The sequence below is a fragment of the Vidua macroura genome, chromosome 9 (assembly GCF_024509145.1).
Source record: "Vidua macroura isolate BioBank_ID:100142 chromosome 9, ASM2450914v1, whole genome shotgun sequence".
Taxonomy (NCBI): domain Eukaryota; kingdom Metazoa; phylum Chordata; class Aves; order Passeriformes; family Viduidae; genus Vidua; species Vidua macroura.
Window position 1 is genome coordinate 28,010,033 of NC_071579.1, and position 24,258 is coordinate 28,034,290.

The 24,258-nt window shown below is 46.7% G+C and overlaps 3 protein-coding genes across 4 annotated transcripts; 1 reads left to right on the forward strand and 2 right to left on the reverse strand.

Annotated features, from left to right (window-relative positions):
• Positions 1-2,349: 2,349 nt before the first annotated feature.
• LDLRAD1 (low density lipoprotein receptor class A domain containing 1) lies at positions 2,350-6,531 on the reverse strand. The gene is made up of 6 exons (XM_053985323.1): positions 6,511-6,531; positions 6,085-6,139; positions 4,415-4,549; positions 3,938-4,075; positions 3,332-3,460; positions 2,350-2,622 (listed from the first exon to the last, which is right to left on the reverse strand). The coding sequence occupies exons 1-6, from the start codon at positions 6,529-6,531 to the stop codon at positions 2,477-2,479; spliced, it is 624 nt and encodes a 207-aa protein (XP_053841298.1). The 3' UTR covers positions 2,350-2,476.
• A 3,993-nt stretch (positions 6,532-10,524) lies between these two features.
• Positions 10,525-18,680, reverse strand: TMEM59 (transmembrane protein 59). 2 transcript variants are annotated; one of them, XM_053984953.1, is made up of 8 exons: positions 18,453-18,680; positions 16,379-16,484; positions 14,131-14,225; positions 13,777-13,929; positions 13,433-13,517; positions 13,036-13,117; positions 12,212-12,320; positions 10,525-11,497 (listed from the first exon to the last, which is right to left on the reverse strand). In XM_053984953.1, exons 1-8 carry the CDS (start codon positions 18,639-18,641, stop codon positions 11,342-11,344), a joined length of 975 nt encoding a protein of 324 aa, XP_053840928.1. In that variant the 5' UTR covers positions 18,642-18,680; the 3' UTR covers positions 10,525-11,341. The 2 variants fall into 2 exon arrangements, with proteins under 2 accessions (XP_053840928.1, XP_053840927.1); XM_053984952.1 differs by having other exon boundaries at positions 13,036-13,120; positions 18,453-18,679.
• A 90-nt stretch (positions 18,681-18,770) lies between these two features.
• On the forward strand, positions 18,771-24,258 carry TCEANC2 (transcription elongation factor A N-terminal and central domain containing 2). The gene is made up of 4 exons (XM_053984954.1): positions 18,771-19,062; positions 20,067-20,204; positions 21,405-21,598; positions 23,324-24,258. Exons 1-4 carry the CDS (start codon positions 18,957-18,959, stop codon positions 23,510-23,512), a joined length of 627 nt encoding a protein of 208 aa, XP_053840929.1. The 5' UTR covers positions 18,771-18,956; the 3' UTR covers positions 23,513-24,258.

Sequence of the window (24,258 nt, forward strand, 5' to 3'; positions counted from 1 at the left end):
GGCTGTGCAGAGGGAGGGAGCACAAAGGATAAGCACAGACCTCTGGGAAGGGAGGCAGAGGCAGTAACACCTCACCAACAGCCATTGCAGATGCCCAAAGTGGAACACAAGTGCCCTTCCTTTCTCATTTTGGCCCAGGAAATGAGAGCTGGAATGAGGTTACTGTAGAGATGATCTGCAGTTGTAATATATTCTCCCTTACAAGCAAATTCACTGCATTTGAGATCATTCTGTGGTTTAAAACCCATTTTCAGTGTGCCTGCAACACACCAATTGTGCTTCTCCATCTGAAAATACTGAGGGGCATTTATAATTCAAATATTAATGATGCAGATCAGCTGTAAATCACCTGGGCACTCAGAAATGTTCTGTGTTGGTCTGTGCAGCTGTAATGCTGCAGGTAACTGTTAAACATTGAACTCCTGCCCTGAGGGTTTCCATCAAAACTGGCTGAGGTGCACAGTGCTCATCAGTGTCCTCTTAGGCCTCATGAGGCCAAGGATTTTCTCCAGGTTTCCCCTACAGTGCTTCTTCAGAGGGTGTCTTCCTTTTACACTGTTGTTTACTATACTTCATCACCAAGAAAAGCAGCACATCCTTGGAAACCATGAAGAGGCCAAGAAAATGAACTTCAGCTCAGAAATGCCTAAAGAATAAAACCCCTTGTCTTTTCCTTACTGCTGAATTTTCCTCAAAAAAGGACTACACACAAACAAAACAAGCACACTTGCACTGAAATCCTACTTTCTTTTCCCAGAAACTCAAAGCTATTAATACCTTCCCCTAACAACTACATCAGCTCTCTTCTGAGACAAATTATGGCACAAACTGTGACTCAAAACAGTGGCTCAGTGGGGAGGAAGATGTGCAGCCTTCCCCCTCAGGCTGCCTCTGGTGCAATTGCCACCATGGAATTTTTGGCCACCCCTTTCACCACTGGAGATATGCACATTTTTTTACCAATCCTAATTTTACCAAACCCATTACCTGGGCCCTGTGCTGAGCATGAGGGTTCCTGTATCTTTTTTTTTTTAACAGCTGATTAGATCCTTATTGCACTGGGATGACATTTTATAGGCACAGAGAAAACAAGCTGTGCACCCTGGCCAGGCCTGGAGAGAGACAGGTGAGTAAAAGCAGCTTTAACATTCCCCCATGCAGAGTTTTGCCATCTCGTTCCAGGCAGAGTGTGAGTCACAATACTGTAAAGCTATTTATAAAAAGATCTCTCAGATTTCCAGCTATATCCCAGTGACAAATTGGAAGCAACATTCACCATTGATCTGAGTTACAGTGACAGGCAGAGCTGCAGATCACAGGACTGAGAAGAAATGAGTGAACAGGGGTTTATTTTTAAATATCTATGGCCTGAGGTGGCAATGGGAAGAAGATCACCTCATGTTTTTTTTGGGCCTAGAAAAGTAAGAGTACTCACTGTAAATGTGGGGTTTTCCTCGATGTTTTAGACACAGGTGAGATTTTCAAAGGAACAGAGAAAACCTCATCTTTCTTAAATTTCAGTGTCATGTCTGTACCTGCATCCTGAGGACTGCTTTGAAGGCTTGGCTGCCTGATTGTACCCTGCTGGCAGAGGAGCAAAACAAGCAGCAAACACATCCAGTGTCATCCCACACCACCCCAGGAGCAGCACTTGATTTTTTGCTGCTCTCTGCTCCAAGGCTGAGACTTCCTTTTCCTCCTTTCTTTGACAACTTCAGTGAGACCCATCCCAGCTCCATGGCTGTTCTCAACCTGCTGCTGCAAAGCTGCACAGCCCTGGGTGAAGGGCAGGTTGTTTACATGCTGGTTCCTGCCCTGGCTGTCAGGGACAGCTACTCTGTCACAGGGACATGATTTATCTCCCTAAGCCCTGAAGCTTCTCCAGTTTTCCATGCCATTACACTCTCTGTGCTGGCCTTCATGGTTTGAGAAGAGAGCGGGAGGTGGCCTGAGCAGCATCTCCCCACGGTGTCACTGCCAGCACAGCACTCCCAAGGAAGTGTCCCAGGAGCATCAACACAGAGCCCTCAAAGTCACTGCTGAAACCATCTGCAGATGTGTTCCTTCTCCTGCCAGTGAAGATCAGGACTATGAAGGTGTGTTCACCTCACCTCACTCAGCTCCTGCTCCTCGGGGCAGCTCTCAGTGTGGCTGCCTGCAGAGGCCCCAGGATGTCCACAGAGGAGGAACCCCTGGCCCAGGGCTGTGCCAGCCGTGGCTGGTGAAGCATCTCCAGCCCAGCATCGAGTCAGTGCTGCCCAGGAAGGAAGTGTCACCTTCACATGGCACAGACTCCTGGCAGCTGTCCCGCAGCCAGCGTCCAGCTGAGGGCTGCCACACGCCCTCGGTCCCTGCTCGGTGTCACTGCGCTGCTGGGGAGGATTTGCTTGGGCTGGAGCTTCCCAAGCAGGTGGCAGGGCAGGACCCCGAGGCTGCTGAGTGGGAAGCACCCTGCTGTCCCCAGCAGGGACAGGATTCAGGCTGTGCAGACGAACTCGTCGGACCAGTCCAGGCAGTGCTGGGTTCCATCCCGGCACAGCCTCCTGGGGATGCAGGAGCAGAACTCGAAGTGCACAGGGCTGCAGCTCCACCACTCCTGCCCACACGGGGGGCAGGCGGCCGCTGGAAGGACAGAAAACAGGGAACTGAAATGCTTCTGTTGCACTGACCCCCTCCCTCCTTCCTTCCATGGGTAAAATCCTTTCATTCCCCCAGCAGAAAAGCCACTGGTCACAACCCTGTGACTGTGAGCCCACCAAAGCAGACACTGGCTTGGTGCTACTTGTCACAAGCAGAGTGTGACATTGCAATGACCTTCATGGCAGAGAGGCCAACCGGGGGGGAACAGCTAACTGTAATTTCTTTCCCCCCCCCCCTTTTTTTTTTTTTTTTGGTCCAAAACCATGGGGGTGACTTAGGAGCAAATCTGCTGCTCGTTTTAGCAAGACTCAGCTCCTGCACAGCTTGGAGATCCACCCATCTGCTGACCAGCTACCAAAGGCCAGTTTGAATGGTTACTACTAACTACAGCCACACATCCTGATGAAACTGCTCCACATCAGCAAGCCACGCAGGAAGAGCAATTTCTGGGACTGGGAGCAAAGCATAGAGCCTTTCCTCTCCCAGGTGTAACCAGGCTTTGATGCAGAAGCCTTGGCAGCCAGGGGGACTGAGCCTGCATGGCTCACACTCACACCCTATCCCAGCTATTTTGTGTTTCAGTGGTGGGTGCCAGCCTCCAGGCATTTCCAGCAGCATCCACGAGCACCACACCTGTAGAAGCTGTTGCAACCCATCAGCAGAGGAGACAGGAGCCAGCAGACAGACTTACAGCCCCACGTCTCGTCAGAGCAGTCCCCGCACTCGTTCATCCCGTTACACCTCTGGTCAGCATAAACCCAGGATCTGGGGTTACTGCAGTAGAAAACCAGGTATCCTGGGAGGCTGTGGGGCAAGTCACCTGCAAGGGCACACACACAGGACTGCTGAACTCCCCCAGGCACAGACACACCGGCTAAAACAGGGATGGCATGCACCAAAGGCTGCTGCCAGGACACCTCCCCTGCAGTATCAAATGAACATGAACCAATGGGGAAGTTCTGCCCCAGGTTTCTGCTTTATTTAGTTTTTCCCCAGGGTGACTGAACAATAAATTACCCATGTAGGCATACAGCTTCACTGATGGAGGAAAACTACATCATGGTTTAAAAAAAAAAAAAACCTAGGAAGATCAGACGAGCTTGGAGTCTTTAATTCCTGGCATTCCTGCCAGGTTTTGGGCAGTGCCATCTCTCAGCATCTGCCCTACAAAGGCTCTACCAGGCCTATCTGCTCACGTAGGCAGCTAGAAGCACAGAGCAGGGCTAGAGGAACGCTGGCTGCTGTCTCACAACTGGAAGACCAGTGCAGGGGGGATGCTCACAACAAAACCACTCACCACAGAGCTGCTCCTGCTCATCCTCTCCGTTCCTGCAGTTGCTGACTCTGTCACAGACCCAGCTGGCTGGGACACAAGTCACTCTGTCGTCACACAAGAAGCCTGTCCTGTTATTCGGGGCTGTGCAGAGGCGGTTCACTGAGGGGAAAGCAAGAAACCTTTATTTTCCAGCATTTTTGTGATACAAGGAGTAGATCAAAGAAAGTAAAGGGGGCGTTTCTGAAATTAACTTTTTGTTCTGGAAATAACCAGGGGCCAGGATTAATTTCTGGTAGGTTCATGGCAGAATCTGAAAACCACACCAGTAGTCTTAAGTATGACAGTGCTACCCAGAGTTATCCCAGCCCTACGGAGCAGGACAGCAGAGCCAGGGAATAGCTGGTGGCCATTGGGGCTGAGCAAAGCTGGTACAGCTGTGCTCATGCAGCACCATTTCTGCCTCCCTTACCGAAAAAACAACCACTCTTGGGATACAACCTGGTGCCCGTGGCAGGAGTGCCAGGGCTGCCACCACCGAGGCCACGGCGGCCGCGAGGACGAGCAGCGCCACGGCAGAGATGCAGAGGTGTCTCTGTGTGCAGCCAGTGCAGGCACCACATGGATGGCAGCGGCCTGGGGGAGGCAAGAGAGAGAGTGAGGGACTCAGGAAGGGTCTGGGGTGTTTCAGAGGGGAACAGTGCAGGGACACGAGGCTGACGTTTTGGGGTTTCTGCATGCGAGGCTGATGGGGGCTGCTGGGGGTTAGGGGTTGATAGTTGAGTTTAAAGAGCCAAACTCCACCATTAAACACCTCCTGGTGGGGAATTTTGCTGCTTGCAGTGTGGAAGAACTTGTGCTGCTGCTACAGAGCACTGGGGTCCAATGGCACAAACCCCACATCTCCATGGAGCTCATCCTGTGGCTCAGATGCAGAAGGATGAAGGCCAAACCCCTGCCCACCCCTGTGGGACAGCAGTGACACTGAAACACAGGGCAGGTTGGTGTAAGGCTGGGGAAGGTGCCCTCCCAGAGCCCATAACAAAACTCCCCAAGAGGTAAGATTTCATTTTACAGCACTTCAGGCTTTCTGCCCCAAGCAGGACTCACACTCTCATGGAACAAGGCTGGATTATCAGCACAGAACAGTGAGAAGGAACCAAAGAGCTGCCCTTTCCCTCCCTAACAACATCTCCAGGGCACAGCAACCTTCCAGGGACTCCAGCTTTCAGAAAGTCAGGTACATAAATCAAACCAGCTGCAGAAACTAAAGGCCAAACCCACAGTCACTGCAACACAATGGGAGCACAGGGAGGAGCCACACCAGGCACCTGCCCTCACCTCAGCAACCTGCACCTGCAGCTTTGCCTCTAAACCAACTGACCAATAGCAAAAAATATTGGTGTGGTCATCTCAGAAACATGAAACCAGTCACTTAAGACCATCCTGCCTGTATCATTGATTTTGGTGTATCTGAACTTTAAAATCTTTAATTAGAATTTTAAAAAGCTTTCAGGAACAGAAAGAACTTTTAAGTTAGTATTTGTCTTAGCTGTGCTTTGTGTTTACTTAGTTGTTTTATTAGTGTTCAAACTCAAGGGAAGGGACAGCCTTTGCTCAACAGCAAAAGGATCCTGATTCCAGCAACCTCCCCCTCTGTCATGCTCAAGCAGGAGCCAAACAGAGAAGATTTCAGCTCAGAAGAGAAATGATGAATTATAGCTTGTCTGTGTCTACAAAACACCTCTGACTACAAAGCACAACAATTACAAACAGACTTGAGTATAAAATAACGGTGGTGATGAAATGTTGCAAGCTGATCTACAGGCTTGCTATTTGGTTCTGTTTGATCTCACCTCATCCTTCAGAGTATGGGCAAAATTTGCTGAAGTTTGGCTATTAAGACATAGGGAAAGGCCACAGCAAGCTCATTATGAGCCTTTCTGTGACAGACAAGGATCACCTATGATACCACTATACATATGACTGCCAGCTCCAGGCCAGCACAGAACAGCTGAAGTTTATTAATTTTATAGTCTGGACATTTCACTACACAGAAAAGAGGGAAAATCAGTCCAAACAGACCATAAATAGTGGTTGTATTTTGTATTACATTGATAGTTTCCATTGATTTATACTTTATTAATAGAACTCCGCATTTTATTCATTACCTCTTTCTCCAGAGAAGGACTCTGTTGAACCAAAAGTAGCTGCATCACCATTTCTCTAGAAGGAAAGGGATAAAAGGGATTTACAGCCACACAAACTTCACCTTTCTAGTTCTCACATCTTACCCAGGAATACCTCATGTACTCCATTATTGTTACATACAAGCAAAAATTGCCTCGGTGAAAACACGGCCCACCTTTAATTCCCAAAACAATCAACCATATCCCTTTTTAAACCTTAATTACCCATTTGTAAAACAAACACTAACCAAGTCCAGCACTTTATATCAACTCTTTTGTATCAAGGTAGGTAGAAATAACTCAGAATCTCAGAGAAAGCAGTGATAAAGAGGTCAGGCAAACAGCACTGACAAGAACACATGTACTTCAGGGAACAGCTGTATGTAGGATTTTTCTGAAGAACTGTACCTGGGGATGAGTTTTGTTCATGCTTCCCAGAGCTCCAGGGACCGCAGGGAGTTCTCTGCACCTGAGCACAAGGGAAGTTACCAGGATACAAATCCAACAGAGGCAGGAGAGCAAGGAGAGCACCTCACAGACAGGAGGGGCTTGGCAGGGCAGTGCCGAGCCTCTGCTCCAGCCCCCAGTGAAAGCCAACCACAAACTCTCTCATTGTCTCAAACATGGTTTCGCAACAGGGCATTAGACAGCTCAGAGTAAACAGAGATTTAGGAAGCTGAAGCCCTGCTGACAGGTTGGAAGACAAGCACTCACCTCTAGCTCACACTGAGTGCATCTACCCTTGTGCTGGTCATGGCAAACCCCTTCAAAGTAGAGCTTGAGGGAAGTTAAAGTCTCATCTTCCTGAAAGTCTCCTCTCTCCACACCTCCTTCCCAAGACAGAGCTGTCACACTGCCCTTGTGGCAGCACCAGCCCAGGCTCCTGCCAGATATGAGATCTCAGGAGAGCTGTGCAGGATACAACCATCTGGAACAGCTTCCTTGCTTGGGCAATGAGCACAGGCACAGGAAATCCTCCAGGGTCCTTTTTTACTTGAGTGCTTGAATTTCCAGGCCTGCAGGAAGGCTTAGCAGCTCAGCCTGCAGCAAACATGAACTTACAAATACACTGGAGCCTTCTGAACTGGCTGCAGGCCTCAGCACAGCTCCCACAGAGAGGAGTTTTACAGCTTCAAGGATGAAATTTCATGAGCAGGCAGCTTTTCCATGGGGGTAGTGGGGAAAAAAAGCATCAAGTTTTTGAAGAACCTGGGTTATTCTTGCAAGAGGGTCCACAGGACTCAAGTGCTTCCAAATTGTTGCCACCCCACAGGCCATGACTTCTCCTCAAGCAAGACAGTCCCACCAGGGCTGTGGAAGAGAGGCTGGCAGCCAGATTGTCTCTGAGCTGGCATTGCCTTGAATTGACTCAAAGCACCACGTAATGCCTACATGGAGGAACAACTACAGCTCCAACTTCCCTCTCCATCCCCACACATAGCCCCACCCCCAATTATCCTGAGTTAATGCACTCTTCATGGCCAGGGCATCTCCAACCCTGCCCAGACCAGCCAGAACTAAACACGCTCTTGTAGGAGCTCCTCCTCCAGTACAGCAGCACCAATTTGTCCAAAACAGAAGCTTCTCACAGGAATACATCACTACTAAAGGTGGTGCTAGAAAATTCCCGTTTCAAGAAGGATTTTGGGTGAAAACATCCAATACCAAGTAGCAAAGAGTCTGCAAGTCCAGGCAGCTGCTGCAATGTGGAAAAATGTCAGACTAAGCAGATCTTAAATTCTGGATCTCTTGCTCTTTAAAGAAGTTTCCGTTTCTAATCAGACTTGATACAGGACTATTTTGAGCTTTCATAAAGCTTATTAGGTGATTAGGAGTTTGGTAACAGCCCTGTGTAAGAGCCAGGTAAAGCAGGCCAGCTGTGCATACCCTGCAAAACAATCTACAGTGAAGAGTTTAAAATGTGGAGTCAACCCACCCTTGGAGACAAATGTCTGTAAGAGATGTCCAGAGAAGGGCAACAGAGCTGAGGAAGGCTCGGGAGCACAAGTGTGATGAGAAACAGCTGAGGGAGCTGGGGTGGCTCAGCCTGGAGAAAAGGAGGCTCAGGAGGGACCTTCTCACTCTCTGTAACTCCCTGAAAAGAGGTTGGAGCCAGGTGGGGTCAGGCTCTTTTCCTCCCATTAACAAGCAACAGGACGAGAGGAAACAGCCTCAAATTGCACCAGAGGAGGTTTAGATTGGATAGCACAAAAAAAAAAAAAAAATCTTTACTGGAAGAGTTGTCAGGCATTGGATCAGGCTGCCTGGGGCAGTGGTGGAGTAATTCCCCTAAAGCCATGTGGATGTGGCACTTGGGGGCATGGGTTACTGGTGGCATTGGCAGTGCTGGGGAAATGCTTGGACTCATTCTTGGAGGTCTTTTTCAAGCTAAAAAATTTGATGATTCTACAACCTGACATCTACCACCATCTGTTTCCTGCTCCAGGATTATCAAGCTCAGCTGTAGCCAACCAGGCAGTTGGATTTTAGAGCAGTTACCCCACATCAAAGACTGCTTAGAGTTCAGAAAAATGAGTTCATGGCAGCGATGTAAGAAACATAAGCAAGCTCTTCTGAAGTTAGAAAAAAAAAAATTTAAAAATGACAAATATCAGAAAAGCTGAAGAGGCAACAGATATCAAGGTATCCAGTATTATAGAAGGTTATTGTTAATTCTAGCACCTAAAAATTCCCCAATTTCCCCCAAATGTACCTTGGCTATTTCTGCCAGCAGTGAATTGCACACACTTAAGAGGGTCACCTCATTTGTGTCCAGATGATTTAATTCTAAACCCAATACAAGTTCAGTTGAACACATGCCTAAAGAGAATATAAAATGCTTTCCTCCTGCAATTTCAATAATTTAAGGCCCTTCATTTAAACAGAGGTTTTGAGCAGAGATCAAACCCAAATTGCAGCCTCTGAAAATGGAGATGTCAGTAAGTCAAACATTTAACAAAAAATGAATAGGAAATGACATTTTGCAAAGCAAAATGCCAAGACAGCTTAAAGAGTCCATTTAGATTAGAAATCTTGAGAAACAGTTCAATTACTTGCTATTTGATTTTACTGAGGGAAGATCTTTTGACAAGTTTACAAGTACAACACTCACCAAATTCCTCAGGCTCTGGCTCGCTCTGGATACAGCAGTGCCAAGTGCCAGAGTGCCACAGGCACAGAGCTCTCTGTGACCCAAGAGCACATTGCTGAATCACTGGCTGCACTGCACAGATCACTCAGCTGAAATGCCATTAAACAGCAAACAAAAGACAAAACACCCAATGCAAGCACAAGTTGTTTGCTTAACTCGAGCCCAGGGCTGTAAGCAATGGAGTTTTGAAGAGAAAGTTTTGTGAAATCAAGTCATCAGCCTAACAGAGGTTGTACTGTCCATGCTGGAACAGGCAGAGCCACGTGTGCACAGAGCTGCTCCCTCTGCAACCACGTGTAATGGTAAAGGAAAACATTTAAACAGACTTGCAAACATTTCTATAAGCAATTCAGTTAGAAAACCGGGGATTGCTGCAGTCTCTTCTGGAAATCCCAAACACCACAGTGCTAAGGTGGGCACTAATCCCTGAAGTAAAGCCAGCAGTGGCAGAGTGATTGCTGAACAGGGTTGCAGGTATCACATCTGAGCTCTGGCATCCTTTGCCTGTGCCAGCAGGAACATGCCTGCAGCATCACTGACAGAGGCATCTCCTGCCCCTGCCCAGTGAGCAGTGTCCCCAAACACCACCCTGTCCCTTCTCACAGCAAGGCCTCTGCAATGACACCTACACAGAGGGCAAGGCTGCTGGCACCCAAATTTCTGGGCTGTCCCACTGAAGAGTTCAGCATGAAGAAGTACCGATAATTTAAGACTTGAGATTGCAGTTCCTGCAGGCTGGTAGAAACCTACTTAAAACAAACATCCTCAACGATCTGAAAGCTCCTGACGGCCACACTGCTGGGCTGGGGTCTGCACAGTCCTGCCCGATGGCCCCTGAAAGGCTCCATCAGCTGCAGTCACACAACCTGCTCACAGACAAGTTGGGAATGACCCCTGAGGCAGGTTTAAGTAAGGGAATACATCACTGTATCACCCAGAATCTCCACAGTTCTTCGTTACATTTTTTCAAACCTTGGAGGAAATTCTGTCTAATCAACGAAAAAATGACAGTGAATTGAAGACTGTGTGTTCTAGCCAGCATTCCCTTAGACACCCTAAAATAAATCACCAATACCCCCAACTTGCCAACACTGTGGGAACCAGCATATAATAAGATCCACAAAAAATAGGTTAGACATGAGGGACATTGTTCATTGTTGCTGTGTTAGTAAATCACAGCAAAATCAGGTCACATTGCCCATGAGGAAGGCTACAGACAGGCTTTCACACTGAGCCTGTTGTGGTTAATAATTAACCATAGCAAAAAGCTATATAGTCAACATTTTCTATACAGTCAATTTTATTTGTCTGCTCTCATTTCTCAGGAATCAACTTGTTTCTGTAAATGAAGTTACAAGACCAGAATAGTTAATCAAGAACAGAAAGTAGAAGTTTTCAGAAAACACAGGTGCTAACTTTACAAGCAATTTAAGACTTAAAGGCTAAAGTTTGACAAAATAACTGACCATGTAATGTTCTGCATGTGAAGGGATATGTCTGTAAATTTTAACACGTTTCTGTCTTTCACAAGCTGAGTTCTAGCTTACAGTACCTCACAAATGCTTTCCACCTAAAGTATTGCCACACCGTAGAAAAAATATATTTCTATTTTTGAAGACAGGGTTGTTTGTGCATGGACATTAACAAGTACAAAAAAATTCAGCAGATAATTTTATAATATTTTCTCTTAACTACAACAGAAAGTGCAACACTAGAAAGGCATGTCCTGCCTACTTAAAACGTCTTATACCTTTACAAAGCTAACTCTGTACACATTACATCCTAGAACACACAAGTAAGTTTGAAAGTGTCCTGGCAGAAGTATGAAAAGCATGCTTACAACTTGTGTAAGCAAAAAGACACAATAGCAAACACCAGTGAAGAGTGATTATACCTGGAAACAAACAAATTCATGTCTGAATGTCTGAATCTTCTCTACTAGCTGAAAACAAAATCCCATGACATTTGTTGATTTTGCAACTTTATTTGCATTTAAAGACTGGCTGCTAAGCTTCTCATCTGAGGAACCACCACAATCAATCAGGAGTTTCTAGCTCTGTTAGAATTAGTCTATCAGATCCAATGGATTTAAATTGCAGATTGATCCAGATTGACTTTTGTAGGAAGAGGTCCTGCTTCTTCATGCTCCTCAGTCTTGCATCTAACCACAACAAGTGCAGAGGGTGGGTATCTGTTGAGTTTTTGCTCATTCATGTATTCCAAATCTCCATAGATGCTCAGCTTCTGAAATATTTAAACAAGGTACTTTAAGACAAAGACTCTCCATATTGCGAATAAAATTCATTTTGTTATGCAGCTGCATTCCAGGTTCTGATGGCTGCAGCCCTGCAACACAAGGCTTTCTGTAACAGCTGAAATTCAGGGTTGGAACTAGACTTGCATCCAGAAGAAATGTATGAAATCTGCCAGAACAAGGGCAGATACAGTGTGTGTGTAACAGCTCCTTTGGTGTGCTAAGACTGAGTCAGGACTCTCTGGGCACTGGGAGAGCGCCCGTTCCCCTCCATGAGACTCTGCACTCACCAATAACTGCTGTCACTCTGTTCTCACTACTGATCCTCCTGCATTAAACCCATACTGGATCCCCCCTACACCACCCAACCCTCGGAATAGCTTCATTCCCAGAGCAATGAGAATCAGCCTCCATTTGTTCAGAGCACCCTGAAGGTTGTTGAGAGTACAGCACTACAAACCAAAAGACATCGTGTCTGAATAAGGCTCAGAGCTCCTGTGAGCCACAGGAATGAGCAAGAATGCTCAGCTATAAAACCATCATTTAAATAAACAAAATTGGTTTGCCATCCACAGCCGTGGACTGCAAATAAGAAAACCCTCCTTAACTGAACCTCCCCCAAATATTACTTAGTCTCGGGACAGCTGTAACATAAAAGCAATATAATGAAAAATTCCAAACACTGTAGTTCTGAAATGCAGTACCTCAGATGGAACATACTGCTCTACAGCTGTAGCTACAGTTGCACAACAAATCCAGAGCAGCACCAGCACTGACAGGACGAGTGTAGTGGTTAAAATCCAACTGGAATTTCTGAAATGAGAAGAATGTTGATAGATTTCATAGACTGAATACAAGACAATGGACCTCTAAAAAGTTTGGCTCATTTTTGAGTGCCTTTCCTGCCAATTCATTAGTCTCTGGTCCTTCCAGCTACACAGCCCACCGCAGACTCCTGGGTACTCTAATGCCTGTTTGACATCACAAAAGACTTGCAGAATTCTGTTATGGGGCCCTAAGAATCCTCTTGTTTACAGATTTAAAACCAGATTTTTCTGTTATTCATCTGCGGGACAACTCACTGATACTTCATGTGTGAACTTTTAAAGAGAAAATAAAAAAGCTTTAATAAATACATACTGAGTATTTTCAGCCTGGAAACAAGACATACCAGTGTGCTACATAACACAATCCCAAAACAAAGTGCTTTGCCCTAAAACACATCCAGAGCTAATGAACAGGCAAAACACAGTATTGATTAAACAGTTCCCAGAACACACTCAAAAAACAGTGCAGGAAATTATCAATATGTTGTTCACTAGAAATGGAAAGGAAAAATCAAAGTTGGCAGGACAGCATGCAGAAAATACAGGGCCAGCACAGCAAAGCAGCACTAATGGTCAGATACAAAATTGCGATGCTGTGCCTCCTGAGCCTACAGACCTTGAGACCTCCCAATTGGGCTGCACAGCCAGAGGAAAGGCCTTTACCCTCCCCAGGGGGCACAGACAGCTCAGGACATACGTACATGGAGAGACACTTGAAGAAGCTGTCGTTGGCTCGCTCCTCGAAGAGCCCCCGGAACGTCTGCGAGCTCCCTGGACGTCCGTCTGCTGAGGCACAACAGCACAAGGAGAGGGCATGAGAGCAAGGGAAGGGAAAACCCACAGCCCACACACTTTGTCTGTACAGACAGCATAAAAGGAAGCTTTTAAAACAGCCCCAGCTTGCAGGCTCCCATTTGCAGCAGAGCTCGGTTTCTACCGCACTTTGCCAAGTGTATGCAGTGCGCTCCGCACAGTAAATAATTACATTGCAGCTTTCTAAAAATTTGCTTTCATGTGCCACCTGTAACGTAATTTTTAGAGTTTGCATGACAGGGAACATTTACATTTACTCTTCCAAAGCACAAAAAAACAACTTACAGGCTGTTTTACTCAGTGACAAGGATCCTTTTGCATCTCCAGTTTCCTGATCAAGCTGTGGAACATACTGCACTTCTGGCTTTGACTAAAACAAAATAAGGAGTTAGGAGATCCTGCTAGAAAGCTTTCACTAGTTTTGATAATTTACACTTGCAGAACTAATACAGAAATTAACCTTACGACATGCTCCATTCTTTGAATTTTAAAATGGCTCTAAAGGCAGTGAAACACTAGGAAAAACTAAACACTTTTGATGGTGCTCTTAGAGTCTTTTCTCTGGCTGAAAGAAGAGGAGTTGAAATCAGCAACCAGGACACCTTAATCTCAATAAAAAAAGGAAGTACCTGGAATATGACAATTTTGCCATCATCTGCTTGAAGGTAGAAAGTCCATGAGGATGTTATGAAGCTCTGAGCTGAGTCCATCATGTCACTCCAGAATGATCTCACCAGTGTCAGAGGAAAGAGGAGATGAATTCGTGGCATCAGGGACATTAACTGCAAGCACAACATTAACACTTTTTCCATTTGTTTCTACATGAAAAGGACAGAAGTTACATTCTTGCTCACTCCTCACCTCATGTCTAGATTTCAGTCCTTAGGAAGATTTATTTTCCATTTGAAGAAATTTAAAAAAGAGACGACACACACTGAACAGAAACAAGTAGGTGGTATTTGAAAAACATGTCACCTACTTACTTGCTCTTGCCTTAACTCAGCAAATGGCAACTGGTTCTGGCATCCAAGATGGCAAGCATATTGTTCATCAGATTGGGAGTATGCTTCAGTGCAGGCTGCAAGGGAGAAGTTCCCCAAATGAGATGATAAATTCTGCATTTTAGTTAAGAAAACATTCTCAGTGTAAGTTGGATCAGAAACAAAGCAGCAGTTGACAATCCCATTTTGCAGGGGAAGATATGGCAATCCCAGGGTAGCATTTGCTCTGAGGTCTAATGACAGAATCAGAGCTTCAACAGAGCAGGGAGTTGAAATCTGGCTGCAATCAGAGCAAATGATCACCAATGTTACCCTGGCTGAGCTCAGGGATGCAAGCTCTCATTGATCCTCCCACCACCACTATAGCTTTCCTCTACATATCACACAGAACATCAGAGAACAGAGATGGAATCCTACAGAGAACAGAAGGATCATCAGTCCATTAAATCCCTTTGAGGTAACAGCAGAAACCATGGTATCACAGGAAAATCAAAGGAGCATTTCCTGCTAATACAGAAACTGCACTGAAATCATTATGGAATAATTTCTTATGAGAAATGAAGCTAACTCTTTGTTTTAGAGAGAGCTTCTATTAATTGCTCACTAGAGATCACAAAGACCAAGAAACCTAAATTATTTGGAGAGAATAACTTAGTTTATTCTGCCCATGGACAAATCAGGCAGATGATACACAGGCACAGCTCTCCTGCATGATTCTAAAGCTTAGGTGGACAGTGTTTCAGTAGTACCTGAACTAAAGAATCCAACCAAAAAGCAACACAGAGGACAGGAGCTCTCCCAGTTTTCCAGAGGAGCAAATGAACCATTGTAAGGACTAAGAAGCTAGCAGGAAGCATGGCAGCAGCAGCTAAACATTTGAGTGCTCAGCTCATGGCACCTGAGCAGCCATTCCATGCTACAACTGCCACCGAGTCAGTGTTTGCAGGAAGCGCCAGAGACAGAACTGAGCAGGGCAGCCAAGATGGATCTGCCAAGCACAGAACACTCACTCAGGGCACCCACCAGCAGATTACAGAACATAAGCCAGCAAAGACAACAGCCCCAGGAAGAAGAGTTAAACCAGAAATAAGCAACTGTTCCATTACTCTACATGTGCTCTATTGCCACATTACCCTGCTTTATGGCACTCTTTCGTGTGTGGTTTGACAACTACACTGACAGGCTGTATCACAGCTACACTGTGTGACAGACTGGAGCATTAGCCCATGTCTGGAGTATTTACTGCACTTTTGTAACACATTAGCATCTTTGCATGACAGGCTTTCTGTCTCCCTACCTGAGCTGGCCACAAGCTCTCTTGCTTTCAGGAGCTACTGAGAGGACAAAAGCCTCCCCTGAGTGCTGGCCTGGTGCTTAATTGTATTGGTGGTAAAGGTGGAGAGTTCCTGCCTTTCCTTTCTGAATAAAACTGTGACTCAGCTTCCTCAATATTACTGGAACAAAGTTCTATAAAATTCCAAATCCACTATTAATTGGCCTGTATCACACACAACCATGGATGGACATAAAGGTGTGGCACCTGGGGACATTGTTTAGTGGTGGGCTTGGCAATGCTGGAGGAATGGTTGAACTTGATGATCTTAAAGGTCTTCTCCAGCTGAAATGATTCCTTATTTCATTTTCACTGCTACATCTTCGCTCTAACACAGATAGCCTGAGAGAATTAGTAACCAGTACTTAAAGGCCTATTCCAAACAAAGCTGTACCTCATTCCCAAGGGGTTAGCTGCAGGAAAAGCTTAGGATGTAGGTCAGACCACAAGTTACAAGGCACAGTGAGATCTGTGCCCTTGCTCCACTGAACAATTCACTTCTATACACAGATTTGTCAGGAATGGCAAATGGGACTGATTGTCACAGGAAATTATTAAAAGACAAGTGTTATTTGCCTGGACTTCCCCCCCAGGCATTTTGTGTTTTCTATGACAAACTGTTTATAGTAAAATGCACTATTTCTAATTTAGTTACAGACATTGATTATACTTGAGAAATCCAGGAAAACAGCAACACTGAGGAGAAACTCACAGACAACAACCTTCCCATAAGACTTTTTTTTTATATACCCTGCATATAGACTTTAAGAAGCTGTTAAACAAGCCCAAAGCAATTGAAAGGATGCCGCCAACCCAACACCACCCTTTCAGACACTGCAGCTGTGCCCTCCACTGTGTGCTCAGCTGCTGGGATGCTGCAGGGCTCTGAGGGCTCACCAGAGTCACATTCCTGTTTGGTGCGATTCAAATCGGCGCCGTCGTCCACGAACTGGCAGATGGAGAAGAGTCGGCAGCCGCGCTGGCAGGCGTACAGCTCCTCTTCCTGGGGAGGCACAAGGAGAGGCTTGCAAACCTCCAGTCCACAACAAATTGACAGAAAACAACACATTTTTCTGTTCTTTGGTTGGGTGTTTTTGTCCTCCCTCCCTCCACCAGACGTGCAGCCCAGCCCAGTGTGAAACGGGATGAGCTGCAGTAAACCCGAGCCAAGCAGCACTAACAGCCCAAACCTGGAACAGCAAATGCTATTTTGTAATTCCACAACTCACAAGCAAAATGAATGTTTTAGAAAGTGCTGTGTCTGAAATTAAGACAGTGCTGTAAAAGATTTATTGATGTTTAACCCTACAAAGAGTAGGAAATCTTCATTTTCAGAACTTAAATGGTAAAACCCAGCAGGAAAGGACCAAAATCCTCTAATTTTGACAGTGGAATACAATGTATCTAAACAGACTAATGACTCTAATCAGAGCTACAACAGAACTATCAGAAAAAGAGATTATTTTCTGATGTCCTACATAGCATCCTGGTTATTTGCCTACAGCCAGCTCCACAAACACAAATGTTTATTTATTATATTGAACTGAAGGGCAAAAGTGCTTCCCCACTGCCAACTATTAAAATTAGGCAAATACAGAAATCCTACACCTAGTATTTCTTCTGTCCACAACTCCAGGGGGATGGATTTGAAGCCTCTGTGACAGGAGTGTCCCACTGACCACACCCTGCCACTGACCCATGAATCAGAACTTCAAAGCCAGCAGCCACTCAGACTGCACAGGTGCAGAACGGGCTCTGAATTCATTTAACAACAACCAAACACACCACACCTCTTGTACAACCTGCTGTAAATGACCTGGCCATTGGAACTGAGACCATTTGAGTTCATCTGCTTTAAAGGCACAAGAGTAGAAAACTAAGAATATAAACTATAACTCAAATCTAACACTGACAAGGTGGGTGATGCTGTAGCAGAAAACGTTTTGTAATTTGATATCCAGATAAATGAGCTGTACAGATATATTTCCATCACAGTCTCAATGAAGTTTGTCTCATTTTCCACTCAGAACTAAAACAAATTTCTTTCAATTCCACCAGCAGTTTTGTGACAAACAGAACAAACACTATATGTAAAAGATGTGACTGTATCAGTGAACAGCTCCAACAACACATGACAAAATTCTTATTCAAAAAGTAAAGTAACAAAATTCAAAAGTGCAATATACCAAAACAAGCTGTGTAAATTTACTCATATTCCACACAAGTCCCTGTTACTTTCCAGCCACAAAAGCCAAGTGAATTCCATGGGGAAGCAGACAAAGCCCTGTTACCTGATCCTGGCACTGCTCCACTTGCCTGCTGCCTTCCTGTGAAATCCCAAACACGGGGTAAGAGTTGCACCTGCTACACAGCTGCAGCTGATAATGAAGTTTATTGCCAACAAAGAACAAGGATATATGAGATTTGTGATCTGGGATTTTCCAAATTTAAGCCCGTAGCTCAAAGGCGTGCAAGCATGAACCAACAGCAAACCCTGGGGGATGAAATTAAATTCCTATCAGACACAATTTCAGTATTTTATCATGAGATAAAAAGTTCCCATGAAGGCCCTGACGAGCTACTTGTCATCATTTATGCTTCACCCTTCAACATCCAAGCGCCGCACCGACGCCCTGAGTCAGGATCTCTGCCCTGCCACGAACACAGCACTGTTTCAGTGCCCAAAATATGGAGCAGCCCAAGTCAAATTACAGCTGCCTTTTTAAGAACAGGAAGAAAAAAAGAGCAACCAAACGCCCAAAACCCACAAAAGCCCCAGCACTGACAAAGCTGTACTTTGACAACAGCGCTTCCCTGGCAAGCGGCAGCCTACCCATGTATTTACATAACGAAGTATCTGTCTTTAGAGAAGAGACGGAGCTGCAGGGGGAGAGGGGCAAAGGAAGGGCCGTGCCAGCCCCGGGGGAGGCGGAGGGAAGCGGCGCAGGTGCGGGGAAGGGCCCGCCCGTACCTTGGGGTAGGTGTGCAGGGGGTAGGTCAGCTGGCAGGCGTGGTGACACGATGCCGTGTTGCCCAGCACGGAGTCGAAGGCCTCGGAGGAGGCGGCGGGGAGCTGTCCCGAGGCGGCTCCCGCCTGGATCACCAGGAACAGCGGCAGGAGCAGGAGGAGGACGGCGAGGCCTCCCCGCCGCACCGCCATCTTCGCTCCTCCGCCCCGGCACCGGCCGCCGGCAGCCTCTCGCGAGATGTGCCACTCACGGAGCTTGCTGGGAGATGTAGTCCGCGCCGCGGGGCATCCCCGCCCATTCCATAGAGCCTCGCCTCCGGCGGAAACTACCGTGCGGAAAGGGCGAGGCAGTGGAATAGTCTTCCGCGCGAGGCCTGCTGGGAAGTGTAGTCAGCACCGCGGGGTACCCCCGGCCATCCCATAGGGCCTCGCCCCTGGAGGGAACTACCGGGCGGAAATGGCGGGGCCGTGTTGGCGGCTTCCGTGAGGGAAGGCGGCGGGGCGAACATGGATCGGTTCGTGGTGCGCTGCGCCCGCGCCCCGCAGAGCCCCCGCCGGGCCGCGCCCGGGCCCCGCGTCTGCCGGCAGGTCACCCTCGAGTCCCTCAAGGCAGGTCACCGGTGGGAGGGAGCGGGGGCACGGCCCGGCCCGGCCTCCCGCGGCACCGGCTGCGGCACGGGCGGGGCGGCGCGGGGCGGCGGTGTGTGAACACCGGTTCTGCACCGAAATCTTTGCAGCGCTGCGGTGGGATCCGAACGGGGAAGTGGTTGTCCAGTGCAGAGGGCTCTGCTGCCTTGGAAGGGGTTCCGTGGGTTATAACTCGGCGTGGTGCAGGGTCAGGCTGGGCACACGACTCGAGGACAGCCCGGTGACACCGCCAGCCTCAGTATTTCCAGCTGGCTCTCATCCCTTTCCAGCAAGGGAAACCTTTCCGTTCATTTCATGGATGTCGTGCGTGAGACCTGCACGAGAGCTGAACCCCTCTTGGTCACCTGCTGGTAGAAACACAGCAGCAAAACATTTGCTGCACCAAAAAGTTCATCGAGTGTGGCAAAAATCAAAAGAATGGGGCATAAAGCACTGCAGTTGTCTGACCTGCGCTGCTGGATAAGATGCTTCACATCCAAAATATGAGACTGGCACTGTTTGCAGTCTGTTCTGTGGCAAAACCAGTGAAAAACACTGCAACTGTGCAGTGTATTCGTGTTTACATTCGTGTTCCCTAAGGCTTTGTTTCTCACCTTGCATTGTTTTACTTCTATAGTCAATCTGAGCTGGATTCTAAGGATAATTAGCCACCTCCCTCTTAATCCCTTTTCCTCTTTGGAAACATTTATACAATGGATTCCTTAAATTCAGAACACTTCTAGGAGGAGTTTGCTGTTGTGTGTGCAGAGTTTGGCAGACCAGGGTGAAGGTTCTCACTTTGTTTGCTGGTTACTTCAGTCTTGATTTGCAGGAGTTTTCTAATTCCAAGCAAGTACCCATCATATATTCTGTGCCATGATCAATAATTCATGTATTGATAACAGCCCCATTAGCTGAGATGAAGGTGGTGTCCTTACTTACCGTAACAATATTCCACTTTGATAAGGAGCTTTTCTCTTTCCCAGAGAGTTGTGGTTGTGGAAGACATAAAACGATGGAAGTCTATACTTGAGCTTCCTGGGCAATCAAAAGAGAACCTGATGGAAGCTTTGGAGGAGCTGAAGAAGAAGATACCTTCCAAGGAGGTGTTACTTTCCACTAAAATAGGTACATCTGGTCTATCTAAACTGTGAATATTAGGCTGTCTTGTGTCTGCTTGGCTTGTCAGTACACTAGAGATTAGTTTGGAAGCTTTTTAAGAAATGAAGAAATTGCTGGCAATGAAATATTGTTGATATCAAGCCTGCAGTTTTCACAGCTGGTACTGAAAAAGTCAGCTGTCCTCTGATTCCTCCCAGGAAATACTGCATCACCCCTTTTGTGGTCAGAGCTTTGAAGAGCTCTCCTTGGTAACTCTGTGGTTTATTCCTTCTCCCGCTGTCAGTGCTCATTTATCTGATTTGGCTGAATCCCCTGAAGGTGTGAGAAAATCTCAGAGTGGCCCAGAACTGCTTCCTGCATCCTCACGCTGAGGAATCCCCAGCAGATGGGCAGCTCCATGCAAATGGCACAGCCCGATGCCTGCCTCTTCTCCACAGGACCTGGGGGAGGGATAACAGTGACCACATGGTCCTTTCCTGAACGGGGAGGGCATCCCGGCCTTTGTTTGCCATCAGAGCCCTGGAAAAGGAGCTGCAATCTGCCCCTTTCCCCATCCTTCTGATCTGTCATTTCATTTGCCATGTTTATTCAGGCTTTTCCCAGGATTTTTCCCAATGCCTGCCTGAACAGCGCCGGCCTGGAAGAGGCACTGAAGCCTAACAGTGACATCTCCTGGCCAACAGCGCTCCTGGCCAGGGAAAAACACCCCTCTGGAAGCAGGAAGGTCCCTTTGTCTCCTCGCAGGGGAAAGCCTCTTCTGCACTGCCAGGCCCTCTGGATGGGAAAGAGTCTGCTTGGAGTCATCGTGGTGTTCCCATGTTTAAATGCTACAGCCATCACCAGCAACATCTCCTTCCTTAATGGGGTTCCCAGCTAAAAACCAGCACTTTTTGTAGGCCAAGCTTAAAAACCTTCACCAGATCCAGGATCAGTGTAAACAACTACCGTAGCCTGTGTTAAATAAGTGTCGCTCCACACCTGGGTGACTTGGGGAGGTGATTTTCACAATTCCTTGCTAATTTCTCAAGCTCCATGCTGAAATCCTAGTCATTTTCTGTTTATGTTTGTGTCAGTGCTTTGGTTGTTTTGCTGAGACTGCCCGAGTTAAGAAGGTGTGCGGCTGCTTTAGCACCGATACGATTTGACCCGTGTCAGTTGTATTTTTCCCCAGCTGCCAGTCCCACAGGAGCTGTTCCTGTTTTCCAGGTCACACGGTGAACAAGATGCGCAAGCACCCTGACCCCGAGGTGTCCGGCCTCGCCAAGGACATCTGCAGGGAGTGGCGAGCCTTCATCAGGGAGCACTCCAACAGGCCCTCCATCGAGGTCAGGAGCGACCCCAGGACCGAGGCTTTCAGGAGGAACGCTCGGAAGCTGCTCTGTGCAGCCCTGGAATTAGAGGTACAGTTCTGTGGTTCCAAAAGTCCCTTCTTGTGGGAACAAGTTAAACCTTTTCCAGCCAAGCTGGTCCTGCCTGCTGAGTGGGGACAAGACCAGGTGATCTGTTCCTATTTTTAGGGATTCACAGCACATCCCTATTTATAAGTAACTTCATTTGCAAGGTAGATAATGGTTTTTGGTTGTTAACCAAGTGAACCTGCTAATTGTGAGTGAGGTGTATTTGTTGTCATTTCCATAACCTGTGAACAGATTACTTGTGTGGCCGCTGCAGTTGGGCTGTACAAGGAGGAAATTAATAGAACATGAAGTTTGTCCTACTAAACAGCTATGAAAGCAACAATGGGACTTTTTGGGTGTTTCCTAATTAAATATTTGTAAATTAAAATCTATAGGAAAAACAGAGAGGCAAGGTTGACAGTATATAAAGTGGTGATAAATACCAGATCCCTCAGGTATGTTTAACTAAACGAACAAGGCTCTGCTGTAAGGCTTAATAACTAGTTTGCTTGGTCTCTGAAATGCCATAATAATTTTAATTTTCAATTTATTCATTAATTATCCTTTCAATGACAAATCAGGTGATAAACATTCCAGAGTTTGAAAGCTGTGTGTTTGAGAACAACCTCTCCAGCTTCCAGTCTGGGGGCAGCATAGAAGGATGGTTTGCTGTAGGAATGCCTCAGAAAGGTGGGAGCTCGCCTTTGGTGAGTCAAGCTTAATTCTTAGAAAGCACAGCTATGCATGGTAATTATCGTGGCAGTAAAGTCTAAATCTGTGGAACATAAAGATTTTGGTACCACTCTAAAATGAGCAGGATTGGGTAAAGCAGAATTGTTTCTGAACAGGACTCACCTGAAAACACCTGCAGCCAGCACATGTGCAAGCAGAGGGCACAGCAGTTGAACTGCTTATAAAGACAGGGAAGCCACAGCTGCTGCACTGACACCTGAGAGGCTGACAAAAGAGAGAAGGGAGGGAAGGTAGGACTGAGTGGATCCAAGGGGCTTTTTAGTGATGGGTAGCAAAACTTGTGTAGTGGAGGGCTTGCAGGAATACTACTTAGCTCACTGGAATCTCCTGCAAGCAATGCATGGAAGATTCCCCATCACAAAAGGCAGGAGTGAAATTAAAACCATTTCTTGAAAGGTGGGGGATTTCTTCCTAAACTGTGCTGAATTACAGGTTTTGGCACATGTTGAAGCAATAATGACATAATTAACATTTAGCAAATCCCTTTCTGCGTTCTTAATTACACCTCCTTCTACAGACAGAGATCCCACATTTCCCTTTATAGCACGAGGCAGAGTTGCCAAGTGTTTGGCATGTCTTAGAGTTGCTGTTGGAATCAAGTTTAAAATAGTATCCAAGGTACCTTATATCAGCCAGATCAAAAGTGAGCTTTATGGAGACGCTACAGCATAGCTTATAATTGCAGTGAGCTTGATACCCAAAGCTTGTCACAGATTAGTTTCCTGTTGTGATGGCAAAGTACTGTCACCCAGCTGGAGGTGGGGATATGTTCCCTGCCACTGACCACGTTGCCTTGTCCCTTAATTGCTAGGGTGGAATTAAATTGCTCTTCCTGTTACACTTGTGATGGGAAGCAGATTTCCTTGAATCTAAGCTGATTAATGAAGAAACACTGAAAGGCACCAAACTCCAATTTCAATCAGCTGGCCTCCTTATTAAATGTAAAGATCTAATTTTATACTTTGCTGTTTTCAGATTGATCACCCACTGGCTGAAAATATTGAGCGCGAAGCTTTTCATCTGTGTTCCCGCCTCATTAGCGCTCCGTACCGCCGGGCCGTGCGAGCCCTTGTCTTCTCATTAAAGCACAAGCCTGAGACCCGAGCAGGAGTCAAGGATGGCACACTCACTGTCCCTGCCTTTGTACAGAGCCATAAAAAGTGAGGTGTTGTGCTTGATCCTGAGGGAGAATTCCTGTGCCTGCATCTCCGTGGAACTGGGAGCCCTTCCCGCAGTGAGGGAGTGCAGGAGGGCTGACTGGCACCACTCCACAAACAGGGCTGCTGAAGGGAAGAACTAATGATGGAATGGGTGCTGGAAATGTGATTTGCTGGAAATTCATGTGGGCTTCTTGCAAGGAAAGTTTCTTCTACTCTTCTGTGTATTTTCCATCCTTGCTGACTCACCTGTTTCTCTCTTCTGCCCATTTGTTGTAGCTCCATTTAGCTCGATCCCTGATGTGGATCTTCAGGTGTAATCAGCTGAATAACCCTTTTAAAGGAGCAGCTCTGTGCTCTGCTGGCTGGAAATACTGGTAATTATGGGTAATTGGTCCATGGGAGGGGATTCCTGGGGGATAATTGCAAACTCTAGTTAGCCCTAAATCAGCCACGTCTGCTGCAGCTGGGCCTGGCCTGTGGCAAGAGCTCTTGCCACGGTGATTTCCCTTTGCTGCATTCCAGAGCTGGATGCAAAATGGATTTCAGTAACTTCCATCTTCTCAGTCATCCTGTGATTTGGGGCATTTTCTAAAGCCCCAGGGTAAAGGTGCTGTTTAATGCCTCTGCTGTTCAAGGAGCAGCCCGTTCAGCCTTCCAAACCTCATTCATGATGTTAATATGGTGCTTGTTTTTACTGTAATGTGAAAAAAAACTTGAATTATCTAAATAAAACTAAATACTCCCTTTAAA

Bases quoted from the DNA above. Each gene is read 5' to 3' on its own strand.
- TCEANC2 (XM_053984954.1), top strand. From the start codon at position 18,957: ATGGATCGGTTCGTGGTGCGCTGCGCCCGCGCCCCGCAGAGCCCCCGC. The intron at 20,205-21,404 runs GTACATCTGGTC...CCTGTTTTCCAG, and splicing joins GTTACTTTCCACTAAAATAG to GTCACACGGTGAACAAGATG. The intron at 21,599-23,323 runs GTACAGTTCTGT...TGCTGTTTTCAG, and splicing joins GTGCAGCCCTGGAATTAGAG to ATTGATCACCCACTGGCTGA.
- LDLRAD1 (XM_053985323.1), bottom strand. From the start codon at position 6,531: ATGAACAAAACTCATCCCCAG. The intron at 4,550-6,084 runs GTAATGAATAAA...TGCCTCCCCCAG, and splicing joins GTCCTTCTCTGGAGAAAGAG to GCCGCTGCCATCCATGTGGT. The intron at 2,623-3,331 runs GTAAGTCTGTCT...CTGTCCTTCCAG, and splicing joins CTCTGACGAGACGTGGGGCT to CGGCCGCCTGCCCCCCGTGT.
- TMEM59 (XM_053984952.1), bottom strand. From the start codon at position 18,641: ATGGCGGTGCGGCGGGGAGGCCTCGCCGTCCTCCTCCTGCTCCTGCCG. The intron at 13,930-14,130 runs GTAAGTAGGTGA...TTGTGCTTGCAG, and splicing joins CTGAGTTAAGGCAAGAGCAA to TTAATGTCCCTGATGCCACG. The intron at 11,498-12,211 runs GTACTGCATTTC...TAAATATTTCAG, and splicing joins AGCAGTATGTTCCATCTGAG to AAGCTGAGCATCTATGGAGA.